Genomic DNA, 19,802 nt, shown 5'->3' on the forward strand with positions numbered 1-19,802 from the left:
CCAATGGGCGCCACCCTGCCTCAACAATGGTTACCTGTCCAGTAATCCATTGCTCAGAGTCTCTGTGCCCCAGAACGATGGGCACATACTGTCTGGCATACATGGGGAGATATCAGATCAGGCACCAACAGTGTGATTCCTGCATGGTCAAGGAGCGACCACCATGCAAGTAGTTAAGGACACCCCACCCCTCCCGCCCAACAGGATGGCTACTGTGCTGTGTTTTGGGCATACTGTCCTATTGGAAAGGAAAAGCGCTGAAATGGAAAGGGACAAATGTGGAACTGACACTAAACTGGGTAATCTTCCCTGCATAATCTGAAAAATTTGGAGAAGTGGTGGCAGGTCAAACCCAACAATGGCGACCATGTACTCATTAATGGAAAGATGTAGAGGGCGCTAGAAGTGAAATGGAAAATCAGGGTCCTAAACCACATACCAGGTCCAAATAGGGACAAGAAAGACCATCCGATGGAAAGGCAGAGGGGGGAAAGGGATAGCGGAAGTATAGGCTTGCAGCACAGAAAGGGAAGTAGTGCTACAAAAGTTGAGCCCCCATGGTAGCGAAGCATGTACTCACAAAAGAGTTGTGAGCCCTCTTGGGGGATGAACAGTCGTCTTGAGAATAAATATTCGGAACTTTTTCAAATTGTGCATACTGTTTTGCAGTCCCTGCCCCTAATAGAGTTCTGAAAATGATATTTTCCTTATTAAATATTAAATATTAAATGGACTGATAAAGCAAGTAAGCTCTCTGTACGGTGTGTAAAGAATTAGTTGATCGTAATTTGTAACTATAAAGATCTCACTTGTTCTCAATACTACGACATCATCATCTCCAAGAAAGATTTACTTAAGAAGATATGAGGAAACGAGAAATATGTTTTTGTAATAAAAGTGAGCCATTGTGGTTCACATGAAGATCGTTTGTAATATCCCCCAGTTTTTATTTTGGACATTTGGTAACCCTGTCTGCAATGTATATGATAACTGAAGAAAACTTCCCAAGCCAAGATCGCTAAAAAAGCACTTTATTGGACGATCAGCTGCGACAGATCTGATGACAGCATAGCTCTGTCGAAACCGGTCATCCAATAAAATCCTTTTTTTATCCATCTTGGCTTGTGAAGTTCTCGTCGGTTATTGTAATATGATTATAGGCTATCACTGCAGTGATTTATGATCTTAGATTGGTTCTCACATCGGACTGATTATGTTATGTGGACAAAGTTTTTCTTGTTTCAGTTTGAGCAATAAGTAAGGTGGCATCAAGTGTATTTAAACATTATTGTAGTGATATAGTAGCAATCCCAAAAGCCACAATGAATTTCACTGATTAAAATACCTAGTTAGAGGCTGCGACCTTCGGTGTATAATTCCAAAGGAACACCGAGAAACCTATAGAAGAAACAAGATGAACAGCCCTCTATTCTATCACTCAAAAACATGAAGACTGCTAGGATTTACTCTTGCTGTTTATCTATTGCAACCCTCCATATGCAACTTCGCGTAAGGGACAACTTACGGTTATTAGCATATTTAGATATTGTAATGTGTGTTTCCTTAAGAAAAAACTGGTAGTTCCATTTCATTTTTTATGAAGAGAACCGCTGAAATGTGGTCCACTTTAAATACTTTAAGTCCCTATTAGCATGCTTCACAGAGGAGGAAACCGCACAATTAAGCACGGGCAAACTCGCTCACTATTGCTCCCTCCACCGCCCAATCCCCACCCCTTACCAGTCTAATTTCCACATCATGTTTTCAAGACTTCAACGAAATCTAAAAATTTTGTTAATTTCGCATCAAATCACTTTGAGGGTTCAGATGCCATTCGTCGTTGACACACATGGTGTATGGCGATATTAGCAGACTAGATTTCTACAGCTCTAATGTTAGTGCTTAATTAAGGCTACAATAATATGCGTGGAGTACCTGTTGCCGTTGACACAGAAATCCAGTCTGGACGACCCAGGAGGCGAAGTGGAGACCAAGTTGTTTTAGTGTGACTGCTAAGAATCTGCCACAGTTCTAAGAACACTATAAAAGTCAAAAGCTGTAATGAGAGGAGAATAAGAACAATTAGCCAGGTTTTATCATGTGTATTATATTCTACAAGTAAAAGAAACTATGATTTAGTTCACAGCAAATATTTCAGTTTTTTGCATTTGTTTACGTTTGCAACGGGGCGGGTGAACGTTTTGTTGCTACATGTCCTCTTCTCCTCAAACTACAACTGAGTGACTCAAGTCAACTTTAAACACGTGGTAGCTAATTAGAGATACTGTTCTTTGCAGCTGATAAGGTGCTAAAACATCCAGATACAATGAATTTTCTTAAACTTCAGCAATATAAATTAACTTTAATATTACCTCTTCTAGTCTTCATAATTACATGTTTGAGAATTTTCAGCTTCTCAAAATTTTACACAAATTTTATGTTACGATTCATCTTTAATTACTGAAAACTACTCAATGGTTTGAACTCAAATCTGGTAAATATGGCTAAACATTCGGAACATAAAATTTATATGACAAGCCCAATATCACGAAGATATTTCGTAATAAATTGAAGCTCGCGACGTGTGCTCATTTGCGTGTTTCCCTAATCATACCTCGCCAAGTATTGTTTCATTCTTTCAGTAGCTGTGTCCTGCTACTTACTTGTGAACGCCACTCGCACAAAGTTATCAGTTGGGTTCCCTTTACCTTAAAAACCGTGTTTATTGTAACAAATTACAGTGAAAAAAATAGTGTCCTAAAACTAAGCTAATGGCCATTGAAGTATGATCTTACTGGAGACTCAGACGTCAACAATACATGGCCAGAAGTATACCACTAGGAAAATATACATTGCCGCGGCAAAGACTGAATATACAAGGTGACGAAAGTTCATTACTGATAGTTCTCACACCTGGCAGTAATGGCATATGAAGCACTTGCATCGACTTTTCCACTGTTTACAGCTAAGCGCCCTAACTTTTTATCGGGTGGTACTTCGAGACACGGTAAAATACAACATGGACAATTTCTGGGCCCTCAAAGACAAGATCAGCGTCCTCACTTACTAAATGTATGCATGTAGTGCAAAAGTTTTTCCTCTTAAGCAAACATCTTAGTACAATACCATCTGAATCCAAGTAAGACTTTTAAAAGACTATCTGGCAACGGCAACAGAACAGTTTCGATACATTAAAATGGATAAACAATACACATTTGGACATAACCATCTCTACATTCACATTCATTTAGCTTTTCTACGCCAAGACCGCTTGGAGTCCGGTTGCGGTCGCGGGTAAGGCTTGCTGTTACTTCTCAGGTGAAGATACGAAGGAACGTTGCAATAAAACGCATCCAACTTTCTTCTTCCTCCTCTACCTGCAAATTTAGATCCAAAGATAAAAGTTTTAACTAATTGTTCGTATTTCTCTCACAGTAAATTTGCAAGTTTTTTTAAACGTAATTCTGTTTCTTCATTTGTGTTCTGACAATATTTATAGTTTCCTCTATTTTCTTGACGTAGTGAGGAACGTACCCAAAATACACGTTTTCAAAGCGTTGCTAGTAATGATAGGAGCCACATGCAAGAGTGGTGATGTTCCGAAACTGTCAAATTTGTTCAAAAGAGGCATTTATCGCTAGTGAAGAGACATTAGTCTGTTCATTACACACTCGTGAATTGGTGATACTGTATGAGAATATTCAGAAGGGGAGGATATGACGTGTGCGTCCCCGATTTTGCTCAATTTTTGAAAGGACGTTCTGTATTGAAAATAAAGAGACTTTTTCGACTCTTTACTAGACACTCCTAAGTTTGAAAAGAATCAAGGTCAAAGCTGACGACAGAAAATAGTCTTAAATGCTATACATCGAAATATCGTCGAGAAACAAACATTTTTTATTAATGTAATATGGCGTCCAAAGGTAATGACGTTCGAGTTTCTAACGTTATTGTGTTATGTTGAAGCTTGGGTACCCTTCATTCAGTGAGACTAACAGAACGAGATAGGCGGTCGGTCGAACGGTCAAGGCATTGGACTACTAAACGGCTGGTCCGTGTTCGAGTTTTGGTTGTGGCTTTTCTCCATTCGATTTTTTTTTCGGTGTATCTAATATTGTGACAATAGATATACCTCTCTTTCCTCTTTTCGGAAGTAAAACATCGGGAGACGTGACTAATGATAAAATAAGTATATAAGATGTATTTAGTGTATTTACAGTTATTTTCATCGTGATACATGACAAACTAGATAGGACTTTCGTAGATGATGATGACGACGACGACGACGACGACGACGACGACGACGACGACCAACCTGCACCGTGAAAGTGATACCACCGAAATGTTCCTCCCTTTGCCAACCGTGTGACTTTTACTTTTTCCGACAGGTAAAGAATGTCACCCCACAACTTGAAAATAATGCGACATCACAGCAGAGCAAAGAATTAAAAGATAGGCCGGATGCTATCAAAATTCATGCTTTGGTCCATAGCCAGATGCTTGTTGTTTGTTTAGTTTTAGGGTGCAAAAACAACAAAGTCACATGCGCCCATGTCATAACCTTAGAATACTAATATGAAAAGGAGTTAAAAACGTCATCGAAAAAGGATGTATGGGATGGGTGGCCGAGCATGGCAGACAAACAGCATGCGTGTCTGCTGAGTAGAACATTACGCCATTATGACGGCGGTAATTCGACAGCTTCTGCATAGAGATTCTCAGCTGTGCTAGTGTAAAAGGCGCCACTGGCCAAACGGGTTCAACGTTGGTGGAATATGGACGGACGAGAACATGCATAAACGAAACAACCATAGTCTAGTTTCGAACTGACAAGGGATCGGAGGAGGGTGGTCCGATCTGCCCCACAGGAAGTACCGCATAGTATACGTAGGACTGGGTGCAGTGGGAAGCCAGGTAAGACATGTGGGACGACAAAGGAAGTTTTCTATCAAGCATGATACCCCAGATTTTCGTAGTTTCAGCGAACGAAAGCGCAAAAAGCCCAAGATGTAAAGATGGTGGAAAAAAACCACTGCGACACCAGAAATTCACGAAAACGGTTTTTTCAGTGGAAAAGCGAAAGCCATTGTTGATGCTTCACGAGTAAAGGCGATCGAGACATAGCTGAAGACGCCGCTCAAGGAGACAAGTCCGTGGAGAACTGCAATAGATGGCAAAATCGTCGACGCAAATGGAGGCAGAGATGCCTGGCGGGAGGCATGCTGTAATAGGATTAATGGTTATAGCAGGGAGGATAATGCTCAGGACGGAGGTCTGAAAAGGCAAAATCCGCATCTACCTTGAAAACTATCTTCTAAAAATTCCTGAAGGAAATGGGGCATGCGGCACCAAAAGCCCAATGTGTAAAGAGTATGGAGGATATCAGTAATCCAGCAGGTACCGTGTGCTTTCTCCAAATAAAAAAACATAGCCACAGTCTGGTATTTCTGCAAAAAACTGTTCATGACATGGGTTAACAATGTGATGAGATGGTCAGCTGCAGAACGGCGAGCTCGGAATCCGCACCCGCAAGAGAAAGGTGCTGCAACATCTGACTGGTGTGGAACATTGGGATGAAGTGAGAGCATGATGTAACTGCTGTATAGTAAAGGCGGAATTGTAGCATTCATGATTCTGAGAGGAGAAGGGTATCACCCAAGCCGCCTCTACTCGTTTTTGATGGGGGAAGGGAGGGTAATAGTGGGTAGAGCGTGAAAATTCCGCAAAATAGCGGCTTAAGGTGTTTGAGATAGCAGAGGTTCCACAATGACATCATCCACTACGGCCGTGCTGGTAACTAGGGACTGGACCTTGGTCCCAAAGAGCCGTTAGCGTTTGGCCCACACGACAGAAGAGGGAGTGGAATTGTTAAAAGAACTAGTAAATGGCATCCAGCAAGCTTTCTTCCTGTCCTAAAGAATGCTACGACACTGTGCACACAACTGTCCATAACGAATATAGTTCGCCATCGTAGAATGACGCATGAAAATGCGAAAGCATATCTCGGAATTGCGTCACAGCACGCATCAGTTCACCAAGGGACTGGGACATGGCGCGGTGAAGGTGAAGTAAGAGGAATGGAATGTTCGGCGGTAAGGACAACATTTCTAAGGTACTCTATCTGGTCATCACAGATGAGGGAATGTTGTTCGGTGAAGATCGCCAGGGAGAGCAAAGGCGTCTAGTCAGCCTTAGAAAGATGCCAGGTGGGTTTACACATACATGGGGTAGGAGTGAGTAAACGGATAGCAAACGAGAAATGGTCACTTAATCACGTGTCTGAGAGAATGGACCACTCAAGACGACGGGTAAGCTGGGCAGAGCAGAACAAGAGGTTCAAACGGGAATAGGTGAGCACTCTGTCTGAAAGGAATATGGGTGCTCCAGTTTTAAAGCAGATGAGGTTGAGTTGATTGAGAAGGTGAGCCAATAATGTTGGGGAAGAGTCCAAATTGCTAGGTCATCGGTCCCTTGTACCGATTAAAACAATTATACAAGGGTGAGAACAAAAACTAGAGTTACAACACAAACCTGGGAGAAAGGAAAAAACTCCAAGAATGACGGAAGGGCTATAAACCCTACAATACTACATAGGACAAACAGGTAGGAGGAATTAAAACAAGAGATCAGATGACCATGGCTGACTGATGACGAGAATAACAAGCATAAGCCAGCCACTCTGCCATTTCGTCTCCCAAAGCCGAAAAACCTCGCGGCTTAATAATGAACGCATGTGAGTTACGGGAATGCCGATCTTCAGAAGCAGTTTCCGTGTAGCCTGTTTGGCCAGCCTGTGGGGAAGTTCCTGGGGCCCAGACAAACACCACGAGACAACTGTGTCGTTCCAGGGCATTGATGGACTCCTGGATGGTCGCTATGGAAGGATGGCAAGGATAGCACTGGTCGATACCTTGTAAGCTGCTCAAGGAGTCAGTACAGAGAAGAAACGAGTCGCCAGAGCATGAATCTATGTACTGAAGTGCACGAGATATGACCACCAGGACTGCAGTGAATACACTGCATGCATCAGGCAAGGAATGATGTTCAATATGGCCTCTGTGGACGTAGGAGAAGCCAACATGACTATCAGCTATCGAGCTGTCGGTGTAAACCACTTCAGAGTCCCGGAACACGTCAAGAATCTAGAGGAGGTGAGAGAGGAGAGCCGTGGTGTCAACTGAGTCGTTAGGGCCGTGGGAAAGGTCCAGGCGAAGCTTACATCATGGAGGTGCACGTGGATGGACCTCTAGTAGAAGTGGTAAAGGGGAGGACTCTAGTTCAGACAGAAGGCATCGGACACGAGCTGCAATCTTAAGCCCTGGCCAGGGCCCCCAGTGTGGGAGATCCAAACCAACCACTGTGGTTGGGAAAACAAGACGGTAATGTGGATGCTCAGGAGAACTACGAATGTGTGCAACTTAATTGGAGAGCAGTTATGCACACCTAACCTTCAATGGAGGGACACCGACCTCCACCAGGACGCTGGTCACTGGACTTGTCCTAAAAGCTTCTGCCGCTAGTCAAACTACACAGTGATGGACTGGGTCGAGTAAATGAACAGCCAAACCATAATCCAGACTCCTATAGTCAAGGCGGAGTTGGGACAAGGGCTCTGTAGAGCTGCAGCAGAGTAGAGCGATCTGAACTCTAGTTGGTGTTTCTCAGACAGCAGAGGGCATTGAGGTGCTGCCATCACTTCCGCTTAAGCAAATGAAGGTGAGGAAGCCAAGTCAATCCGGCGTCGGAAACCAGTCCTAAGAATGGATATGTCTCCACTACAATGAATGGATCGTCATTAAGATAAAGTTTTGGTTCTGGATGAATTGTATGACACCAACAGAAGTGCATGATACACGACTTCGTGGTTGAAAACTGGAAGCCATGGGCCAAAGCACATGACTGCGCCTTGTGGATGGTTCCCTGTAGGCGCCGCACAGCAACACCAGTATGGTTCTGGAGGAGCAAGACGAAACGCAGAAGTCGTCTGCATACTGAGAAGATGAGACTGACGGCCCTACAACGGCTGCTAGACCGTTAATGGCCACTAAAAATAGAGATACACTCAATACAGAGCCCTTCGGGACCCCATTCTCCTGGATAAGGTGGGAACTATAGGAGGCACCAACTTTTACATCGAAAGTACAGAATGACAGGAAATTTTGGATAAAAATCGGAAGCGGACCCCAGAGACCCCACTCATATTATGTGGCAAGGATATGATTCGCCAAGTCGCGTCGTAAGCTTTTCGTAAATCCAAAAAGACGGCAACCAGGCATTGGCATCTGGAAAAGACTGTTCAGATAGCAGACTCGAGGGACACAAAATTACCAGTGGTAGAGCGACACAGGCGGAAACCGCTCTGGCATTGAGTTAGTAGACCACGTGACTCCAAAACCCAACACAACCGCTGACTCACCAAACGTTCTAGCAGCTTACAAAGAACGTTGGTGAGAGTGATGGGCCGATAGCTACTCACATCAAGCGTGTTTTTACCGAGTCTGAGCACAGGAATGACGACGCCCCCCTGCCATTGCGATGGAAAAATGCCTTCGCACCAGATCCAGTTGAAGATGACAAGGTGATGTCGCTTGCAGTCGGGCGAGAGATGTCTAATCATCTGACTGTGGATCCGATCTGTTCCAGAAACTGTGTCAGGGAAATGTGCAAGGGTGCTGAGGAGCTCCCACTCTGTAAATAGGGCGTTATAGGGTTCACTGCAGCGTGTGGTGAACGAGAAGACCTTCGCTTCCATTCATCTATTGAGGGTGCGAAGGGCTGGGCGTAATTCTCCGAACCAGAGGCTTGAGCATAGTGCTCAGAAAAGTGCTCGGCAATTGCGTTTCTCGTTAGTAAGTAACACACTATTTATGCTAACGCCTACGGCACCTGTTGGGGTCTGGTACCCAAAAACAAGTCTGATTTTCGTCCAGACTTGGGAAGGTGACGTATGGCACCCAATGGTCGAGACGTACCTCTCCCAACACTCCTGTTCCCGTCGTTCTATAAGCTGGTGAACGTGGGTACAGAGCAATTTAAAAGCTATTAGGTGCTCTAGGAATGGGTGCCACTTATGTCGCTGTAGAGCCCACCTGCGCTCTTTAATGGCCTCGGTAATTTCCGGCGACTACCAAGGTACTGTATTTTGCCATGGGCACCCTGAAGAGCAAGCGATCGCATTTTCCGTTGCAGAAACGGTCTTTCTAGTGACCCCGGTAAACCACCACATCGATGGTACCATGTGGGGGAGATTCAGCGGTGACAGCAGAGGTGAAAGCTTCCCAGTTCTACTTGTTTAAAGCCCATCTGGGTAGACGTCTGAGAAAATGGTGCTGGGGGACAAGAAGATGGGAAAGTGGTCACTAGCATACAAGTCGTTGTGAACTCAGCGGTGGACAGATGGGAGAAGTTCTGGGCTGCAGAGAGATAAATGAATGGCCGTGTAAGTACCATGAGCCACACTGAAATGTGTGGGGGCCCCAGAATTTAAGAGGCAGAGGTCGAGCTGAGACAGTAAATTTTCGACATCTCTTCCTTCGCCAGTAATCACGATGCCACCCCATAAGGGGATATGGGTGTTAAAATCTGCCAAAAGTAAGAAACGTTTAGGGAGTTCATGAATCAGTGCACCCAATACTTTCAGGGGTACCGCACCATCTGGATGGAGATATACATTGCAGACAGTTATTTCGTATGTCGTCCGTATCCTGACAGGCACAGCTTCAAGAGGAGTTTGAAGGGGCACAGGTTCACTACATACAGAGTTCAGGACATAAACGCAAACTCCACATTACACCCGATTACAGTCGCTATTGTTCCTGTAGTATCCCGTATAGCCACAGTGGGCAGGGGTCTGCATTGCCGGGAACTAAGTTTCCTGGAGGGCAATGCAGATAGCAGGTGTAAAGCTTAACAGTTGCCGTATCTATGCCAGGCGGCGGATAAAACTGCCGCAATTCCACTTGAGGATGACGACATGAGACTTTGAAGGCACTGAACATTCAATGTGATAGTTTACACCTCAGGGTCACCTGCTGCCACCGACTTTTTGCTTGAGCAGCCTATATCCATTTTTTCTTAGGGTCAGGCGAGATCTAGGTCCTCAGCGGACGCCAGAATTTCCACTTCATTCACAGATGCAGAGCTTGGAGGTAGCAGTGGTGTGGGTGCCACCGCAATTCCCTTTGTCTTGAGGACTTTCTTTTTGGATTTCTCTTGCTACTCCTTGGGTTTCTTTGGCTGGGAGGGCTTCACTAAGTCTGTCTCTGGGACTGAGGAAGACCGTGAAGCCCTACGGCCAGCTGATTTTGGGCACATTAGCCACTGACGAGTGCCATCTTTCTCACTGGTAGAAACCCGGGAAAGGAGGGACCCAAAGGACTCCTTCCAAAAAAGAGGAGTCAAAGAAGACTTACACTTCTCCAGCTTAGAAGTGGGGACTGATGTCCCCAATGGTTGGGGGGGGGGTGAGGGGGCAGAACTCCTGAGGGATGTGATGTGGGAGCAACAGGATGGGAAGTGTCCCCATTATCATTGGGCCAATTGTAGTCTCACCGCTCTGAGAGATGGTTGGAATTGGCAGAACTGATGGCGCCATAACTGTTCTCATAGAGGCAGAATACGATGATGTCATAGGCACAGGATGTAGGCATTCAAATTTCCTCTTAGCCTCAGTGTAGGTCAGTTGGTCCAAGGTTTTGTATTCCATGATTTTCTGTTCTTTCTGGAAAATCCTGCAGTCTAGTGAGCTCTCCACAGCTGACACAGATGGGAGGTGGGGCACAAGAAGTATTGGGATGAGATGAATGTCCACAGTTGCGACATATGACGCTTGAAGTACAGCAAGAAGACATATGTCCGAACCTCGAGCACCCTAAAGCAGTGCATCGGGAGGGATTTATGGCTGGACATCACACCGGTGTACCATCACCTTGACCTTCTCGGGTACTGTATCACTCTCGAAGGTCAAGGTGAAGGTACCGGTGGCTATCTGATTATCCTTTGGACCCCTATGTATGTGCCAGACGAAATGAACACTGCATCACTTTAAGTTGGCGTGCAGGTCGTCATCAGACTGCAAAAGAATATCCCTATGAAATACAATACTCTGGACCATATTTAAGCTCTTATGGGGCGTGATGGAAACACAAACATCCCCCAGCTTGTCACAGGCGAGTAGTGCCCATGACTGGGTAGAGGATGCTGTTTTTATAAAGAGACCCAGATCTCATTTTGGACAATCCCTCCACCTCCTAAAATTGTCCTCTAAATGCTCCGCAAAAAACTGAGGCTTCATCGTCATGAAAGATTCCCCATTAGCTCTCGAACATACAAGGTACAGCAGCAAATAAGATTCGCTGCCATCCTTAGTCTGGCGTTCCTTCTATGGCATGGCCAGTGAAAGGAAAAATTTGGGGTCATACTTCTTCATACTGTAGTTAGACCTTGACTGCTTAGAGTGTGCTGGCGTTGGGCCACCAGCAAGAGATGACATAGTACTCTTCATGGCATGTCATCCGCCCTGATGCCACCCACTCTGACCAGGGGCCCTCCCCACATGTGCAACCCAGTCGCAGCAAAGGCCACCTGGCAGGATGTCCATTGCCATGAGTCCTGATGCCCCAGGGTGACGGGCATCTATTCCTTGGCATACGTGGGGAGTTAACAGCGCAGGCATCAGCAGAGCGATCAATTTGTAGTCAGAGGACAACCAACAGGGTACATGGCGGCCCCACCACAACAGACTGGCTACCGTGCTGCATATGAGGTGTTAAGAAGTTCATGGTCATTGTCGGTACAGAGAGCGACACTGCATAGTGGATGGAGTAACACACACCCAGGAAGGTGTCCTCACCCAAGAGAAGGAGTATGAGCAGAGCTGCAAAGCCACAATGATAAAGTATGCTGAAGGTCCCGGTGCATGATGGACATGATGCACCATGTAAAGCGCTCTTCTCCAATTGGCTTGTTCTTCAGGAAAATTTGGGAAAATGGAGGGGACCATCAAATGAAGGCCGAAATGTGAGAGACTCCTTTTAGTCGCCTCTTACGACAGACAGAATACCTTGGACCTATTCAAACCCTTAGACCCTCGGGGGGGGGGGGGGGGGGGGGGGGGAGTAATGGTCTGCATTTAACTCACCGAGCAGCAGAAAGGGTTGAGGGAGTTGACTAACAGGCTTGAGGAAGTCTTTCATGGTGACATCAAATGACAGAGGGATGTGAACATTACAAAGAGTAAAGGTGAAGCCAGAAAGGGAAATGCGAGTTGCAATAGCTTGCATCCAGGTGTTCAATGAGATGGTTCGAGTATGATCATCATCCCAGATGATCAGCATGATTCCCCCATGAGATGGAATGACATCTGGGGGGAGGAGGTAAAGTGGATGGGAAAGAAATGCGAGAGGTCAATGCAGTCGCAAGGAAGCAGTTTTGTTTCCTGGAAGCAGGAAACAAGTGGATGCTGTCATTCCAAGAGCAGCTGTAATTCCTCCTTGTTGGATCTAATGCTGCGTATTGGAGGAAAGTCATGATGGGGAAAGGGGAGGAGGGAAAAATGAAGTGTTGTCACGTCGGTGGCTGCCGAGAGCCAATGTTCTAAGACTCAGTGCTACAAGGTGGTGAGACTCGACAATCTGTTTCCATGAAATATACGGAGTCTTCGTCATTCTCACTGGGTTGACCGGTAGAATCCAGGGCAGAACAACTTTTGAAGATCACTGAGTCGACGAAGGAGAAGACAGTTTGCCTTTCTTTCATTTCTTGAAGCCTTTCCGGTTGGCAGACGAAGACTGATTTTTATGGGCTGGAGGGACACAAAAAGTATTCGTGGTAGTATTCCTTTCCCGTCTGCCGGTTGTTTAGCAGCTGATTTCGCCACTGGAGGCGAAGAAGTGGTTACTTGTTGCATAACTGGAGGAGGAGATGGAAACAGGGATGCTATAGTGACACTGTGCGATTTTTACAACCGTGGTGCTGAATCTGAGGTCGCTAGCCTGCATAGTTGTGACCTTCATGGAGCAAGATGTAGCAAGAACAGTACTATATGTGCCAGATGGTAAAACGCAGGGATTTCGACTAGCCAACAACTTGCGATCGACATGGTAAGCCACTTTTTTCCTTCACCCAGATCTCCTGGATGGCCCGACAGGACAATTCAAGTGTGGTTGTCACGTTGACACTGGCAGCAACACTTCGGGTTTGGAATGTATGGTCGGACTATGACTTCATAGCCTTCTCTGGTCTTTGATCAAGACACTATCCTAGAAATGATGAGAAAAAGCGTGCATGTAGGCACTAAGGTTGTATCAATCTTTTTCATTATCCGGTGGACTGCAGTGATGCTCTGATCAAAGGGGTAACTTTGGATTTCTCCCTCAGTCAGACAACTGAGCAGAGTAGTAGAAATAACATCATGCGAAGAATTCAGCATTATATGGGCCTCAGCAGAAACAGGATAGTCACGGAGGAGCGAAGCTGCAAGCAGATGTTGTGCTTGAAAAACACAATTTATCTCCAAATGCAAAATGTCATTACATAAAGTAGAGCAGGATTTCACAGGGCCTGCAGTTGCACCAACACCTTTCTGAAATATAAACGGATTAACTGTAGGAAATGCTGACCACCTCCAGTACATGATAGCATGAGAAACTGAGGTACAGCTGGAAGAGTCTTTGAATCTTTAGCCTCATTCCGTTTACGTTCAGTAGACGTAGACTTAGATGGTGACTGGCTCACTGCGAGAAAATACCCCATGATTGCCAGTGTCTCCAATTTCGTGGTCGTTCTAACTTTGAGCCCCTGCAGTGGGAGGGGGGGGGGGGGAGGGGGCACTCACCTGCCTAACGTAATGGTTCACATCTCAAGAGACACCTCCTGAACTCCTGACAGAGGGACCAATTCGTTATTTTGGAAGGTAACAGCTCAGACAATCACCCATTCCTAGGCCTAGCTTGTGCCAGAGAGTATGTGCGAATCCTACCTGTCGACACGGGGCTGAGAATTACGCGATACCCAGTCACCTGCTACGTGGCAGACGCGTAGCCCGGCTTTCAGAAGCGCACACCCAGGAAGAAGAAAGAAAGTGGAACCTCAAATGCCTTACTGGAGGGACGGTAGGAGATGCAGAACGAAGAAAGAAAGCGAAAACAGTGTGGGGATTGTTCTGATGTTAGGCTACTGAAAATGCAGAACACATTCCCAAAAGTATTCCAGAAATGTTCCCCAGGGGAGGGGATAGACATGCAGCAAGGAAAGGAAAAGATGCTGCAAACACTATGGTCCCATGGTAGCCAAGCATGAACTCACTGAAGAGTTGCGAGTTCCTTGGGGGGACATGACCAGATGCCTACACCTATCTCTAGAAGTGCTTTTATACACTTGGTATGCATCCAAATTGGTATCTGACATCTGTTCTTAGCATCGTAAATCAGATATGTTCTCCACAAATAATGTACCGTAGAACATGCCAGTGCGACGATATTTCGTTTGCGTGTTGCGCATGCTGCAAGTAATATTTATGTTTTGCCTGTTTCTATGGTAAGTTTCACCCCACTGATTGCGAGAACGCTCACGAGTAGGCGATCAGTTCGGATTACGCAATAATATAATTTAGGTGAATTTTTTTACTATGTATCACGATGAAAATAAGTGCCTATACACCACATATACTTATTTGATTATTAATCACACCTACCGATATTGTACATTAAAAAAGTTAAAGAAAAGTATTTTTATTATCTTAATACAATCAGATGCAAAGAAAAAATATCGAATTAAAAATGCCAGAGCTTAGACTCGAAGACGGACCATCGGTTCGGTAGCTTAATGCCTTTATTACTTTTTTCTTACAACTTGATCGCCGACCTCGCTCTATTAGTCACACTGAATCACATATACCCAAGCTACAGCGTGAAAACAAAAACGTTAACAGCTCAAGCATTATCAGCTTTAGACCGCACAACAATAACAATATTTGGTTTTAGACGATCTTTCGATGTTTAGCATTGAAAATACATCTTTCCATCATCAACTTTGACCTTTGTTTGATATGCAACAAATAACAGAGGACGCAAGTGCTAACAATTTAAGAGAGAAATTCATAGTGGGCTGCATGGAACTGGCCAGAAGACTGATGACCCCGTCAAAAGGTCTTGAGTGACAACGTCCCAGAAGCTGAAATGTCATACAAATGTCTTAGCTCAAGTCAAAAAAGCTATCTACGTAGATAAAAGAGTGTAACTAAGGTACGGACGTATTCCTCACATAGAAGAAAATGATTCATATGGACGTGAGCCCAGAAACGCTTTACTTCCATATTACAACTACTTCTACACCTCGACATATTCCATTAACCCTGCGAAGTAGAAACAGAACGTACCCTCTTGTCACGTAAAACTCGCTCTCATAAGTTACGAAAATCCCAGTTAGAATTGACACACGCGTAAGTCCTCCGTCACATTGAATATCGGACGGGCTGATTAGTCGCTGGAGTGCTGCCTATTGTTTCGTAGGCTGGCAGTAAGATCATGAGGACATCATCTGGCACCGTCGTTCTGTAACAGTTTCAATATGCCTCAAACTTAAGTCTAGTGGCTTTGCTCCGAAGAACGTGGTGACCAGGGAATCGCTCCACGGGTTCCTATTTACCCGTCAGCCGACAGGGATTAACACTAATTAGCAGCTCCTATGTGCATCGAGCAAACATTTCGTCACTCCGATAATGGTTCATCCACCTGAATCTGTAGAGTATTATCTAAGAAAGCATTTCATTTTCGTCCATTAATACCGGGAGAAACTAAAATTTGTAGAAAATGAGATACAATACCGAAATTAAGTATTTCCGGTCCCATATCCGTAAAGCTTATTTTTTCTTCGGATGAAGAAAATGACCATACATTAGTTATACTGTTTGGTCCCATTCCCCAAATCAACCAACCACCACCTTAGTTACACCGTACATATACAGTCTTGAAACTATGGCATAATCTTTGAACACTGCATCACAAGTTATGTCTTTTTAAATACGAAATATTCGTAATGGCATACTAGGGAAAATGATATACTAAATCAGAGTAAATCATTCACTAAGAGTAATTTTAACCACCAAGCACCATTTTGTATACTAAAAGTCATTTTACAATACCATACAATTTAAGAACTTCCCATTTTTCAACGAGTGCAAGAGATTTAAGATTGAATTGTATGTCTGCTTTGCATTACATCTTTCATTACTAAACGTTGAATTTATAAGTTTAACCATTTCTTATAACTATATTTTTCGCCACACTTACAATCTGCAGAATCAAAATGTCTTTCACATAGTATTTCGTAAGTAGGCCAATTTTTTTCTATTTGATTTTCAATCATCTGTCACTGGCTACTATTCTTAAGAAACTAAATAAAACGGTAAAAGTTTCAGATACAGGGTAAAAGTCCAAATACTTTTATACTAATTTCACAAGTTGGCTAGTCACTATGGTTCAAATGGCTCTAAGCACTATGGGACTTAACATCTATGGCTAGTCACTATAAACGAGAGAGAGAAAGAATTACTATAAAGCAGCATATGGTAAGTAAGATAGCCTAGGTAGTAAGTGTGTAATAGATTACTCACTATGGAAAGCAAAAGTCACATTCGGCACACAGCGCACCACTGACAAAAAAAGGTTATCATTGCGAAGCTAGGCCGTCTCTCACTCTACAAACAATCCTCCTTAATCAAGTGCTAATTCTACATCCACAAAGTAGCAACATGCCAAGTACAGACGCAGTTCTTCCGTTTACAAGTTAATTTAATCACTCTGAAAGTGAAATCGTTCACAGTCTTACTTCATGTTTGAAATGAGTAGTGCACTAGCCGGGATTCATTAACGACCAGAAGCAAAACTTAAGAATCCGCGCGGAGCCAATTAAAAGATTGGCGTATATTAAAATTATTTGTAGGATACTGAAATTTAGATTAGTATCTGTGTTCATTTAAATCAATAATTGCCATAAAGTGAAACAAAAATTATATTTTAAGAATAGGCAAAATACTGGGTAACAGTCGCCACGAATAGTGTTGACTGATAGGGCAAGATGGAAGAACCAGTGGGAAAATGGCTTTCGATAAACGTCATTGCCACATCGACTGCCTGAAAATACGCGATGGCATAATGAAATATAGTTGTGCAGAAAGCTGTCAAATAGAAGGTAAAGTTCCTTAAATATTAGACTGTACTCGTACTCCTGCCTACTCATCTTAAAAATAAGGATAGTCTGAAAATATGCTACAAAGTTGTTTACTCAATGTTTTTAAAGGCGACTGCTGCAACTGAAGGAACCTTCTTGAAACTGTCTTAAAAAAACAACTGAAAGAACCTAGACCTTGAGCTACGCTGCTTATCAGTCTGTCTCCATATTCGCACATTTACCGAAACTGGCGCTACTTCCATCGATTTGTGACGCTAATTCGAACATAATCTGCAAGTGGCATTACTGTAGCCTCCAACTAGCATTTCTGACTTCCCTTTGGTCTGGACTGATACTTAAGTTTAGCTCCCATATGTCGCTTTATTCCCTCACAGAGCGAGGTGGCGCAGTGGTTAGCACACTGGACTCGCCTTCGGGAAGGCGATGATTCAAACCCGTATCCTATCACCCTGCTTTAGGTTTTCCGTGATTTACAAAAATCGCTTCAGGCAAATGCCGGAATCGTTCCTTTAACGGGCCCGGCCTAGTTCCTTTTACATCCTTCTCTAATCCGAACATGTGCTCCGTCTCAATGATCTCGTTGTTGACAGGGCGTTAGACACTAATCTCTTCTCCTTTGCAGTAGCAACCTGCACACTACGTGCTTATTACCTTATACTACTGGAACAGTGTCAATTAACGTAAATTTTACGAACTTGTCGAAGGATGTTACGTCTGGAATGACAAAGTCCAATCAAATGTATACACTTACTTCGGATTTCAGCTGAACACTTCGAACTTTGGAAACATTGGCGTAGAAGTCTCCTTTGTTGTGGAAGTTCTAATGATTAGAACCACTTCTTAAGCTTATCTAGTGGCCTCATATTCTGCCTAGGACGATTCTGGTTGCATTCCTCATTCAGATTTTGATGACTTTCTTGGTGGAAATATTCTTCACAAAGCGATCAGCACTTTAATATCAATTTTTATTTAAATGATTAACATTGGCAGTACTTGGATGTTTATGTCGTTAGCCAATATTTTTCATTAAGTATCAAATTTGTATGAAACACGCCTGAACTGCAAATTTAGTAACATTAACTTAATTTCACAAGCGTTCAGACTGAGCGTGCTGTAAAAGTATGAATAACGCTTTACAGCAGCAAGAGTTGCAAATGAAAGATATTAGTTTAAAATTGTTGTACGTGAAATGAGTAACTGTAGCACTGGAATGACCGACTTTACTATTTTATACAAAAAAATAAGTTTCATTAATATCGTGAAGTGAAACAGACTGAGCTGGCAAATCCGTTGCGGGATGCTTTCACCACTGGTGCAGTAGACCGGTTCGCAAAGTAGTTTCAGTCATTAGGACAGACAAAATTAGGCCGGCTTTCTCAGAATGTTCAATGTATTGAACCAAAAGTCAATATAGGTATTATTTTCTATTTAATAATGAAGGCTTTACGAATTTTCATCCAAATACGCGACCGCATGTAAGTAGGGGAAGAAATTATATACATCCACTAACTAAAATAATCACTGTCTCGTGCATTGGATGCAAAACAATATGAGATTTGAGAACTAGGGCTTTTAATTTTGTCTCCACCCTTCTTAATAGCTATTTAATACTGGCGCCCTTCACAAGCTACCGAATCGAACGAAAAAAAATTAATTCTTCAGCGGCTAACTAGTATGACAAAGTGTTTCGTGAATGTTGTCACAATATCCGCAGCAGCAGGTACAGTAGCACACAATATAAACCGTGGTGCTACACTGCAGTTTTCTATTTGGGCTCTGCCTACAACGAAATTTACGTCTGCTGATTCCCATGGACGAGAAATTTGTGTAGTAGACTGTGAACGAAGTTAATCCTTTATTGGTAAGAGAGACCCTGCAGTCTTCATAAACGTATGTTCCCTGTGTCAAGCATTAAGCAAGAGTATGGCACCATATGATACTTACTAAGCCGGTTATCCCAGATGACAACAGACCATGTTGCTGACAAAAGGTCCAGCATTTACACCTTAAGCCACGCATGTTGTGCTCATTCAATGCCGTTGTTTTCTGACTACTCTACCTGGTGTTATAGACATGAGACTGGAAATATCATCGCTGGTATTGGAGCGCCCCCGTTCTCCGGAAACGCTCAAGTGCCCTATACACGCATTGACCGACCGACAAATTGGGTGAATGTTGGTGATTTGACCGACCGACTGACTGACAAATATACGTTGTTGGAATATCAGGCAGGCAGCACCACAGGACGGCCTACCTCAGCCACTCCACCCAACAAATGGTGCTGTGTGTAGCGCTGTCGTGCCACCCTCCCGACGAAAGTTCTTCTTTTGTCACTGATGAGATTTTCACCCCCAATTTCACCTCTTAGGGGTTGAGTTTCCAAAAGCAGCGAAACACATATTTTTTTATTTCTAACAGAGAAGCCAAGTATAAATTTTCGTAGGTTGAGCTTTTTAATTCTTTCATAAAGAAATAATTTCATTCAAGATTTTAAGATCGTCCTGCAACTGTTTTGGCTGTCATCATTTACGTGAAGAATTTCATTCAACTTTTCATCCACTATTTAACTCCCGCAGGGTGGTGAATTTCCAAAAAACATTGAAACATATATT

At 43.7% G+C, this 19,802-nt stretch overlaps 1 protein-coding gene across 1 annotated transcript in view; it reads right to left on the reverse strand.

Moving 5' to 3' along the window:
- LOC126298819 (uncharacterized) overlaps positions 1-19,280 on the reverse strand; it is an 81,237-nt gene extending 61,957 nt beyond the window's left edge. The window contains exons 1-2 of the mRNA XM_049990287.1: positions 19,135-19,280; positions 1,936-2,056 (exon numbers count right to left, since the gene is read on the reverse strand). Of these exons, the coding sequence (XP_049846244.1) occupies positions 1,936-2,056; positions 19,135-19,209 (196 nt within the window). The 5' untranslated portion in view covers positions 19,210-19,280. The remainder of the gene's footprint in view (positions 1-1,935; positions 2,057-19,134) is intronic.
- Between the last annotated feature and the right edge of the window lie 522 nt (positions 19,281-19,802).

The sequence above is a fragment of the Schistocerca gregaria genome, chromosome X, assembly GCF_023897955.1.
Source record: "Schistocerca gregaria isolate iqSchGreg1 chromosome X, iqSchGreg1.2, whole genome shotgun sequence".
Lineage (NCBI taxonomy): Eukaryota > Metazoa > Arthropoda > Insecta > Orthoptera > Acrididae > Schistocerca > Schistocerca gregaria.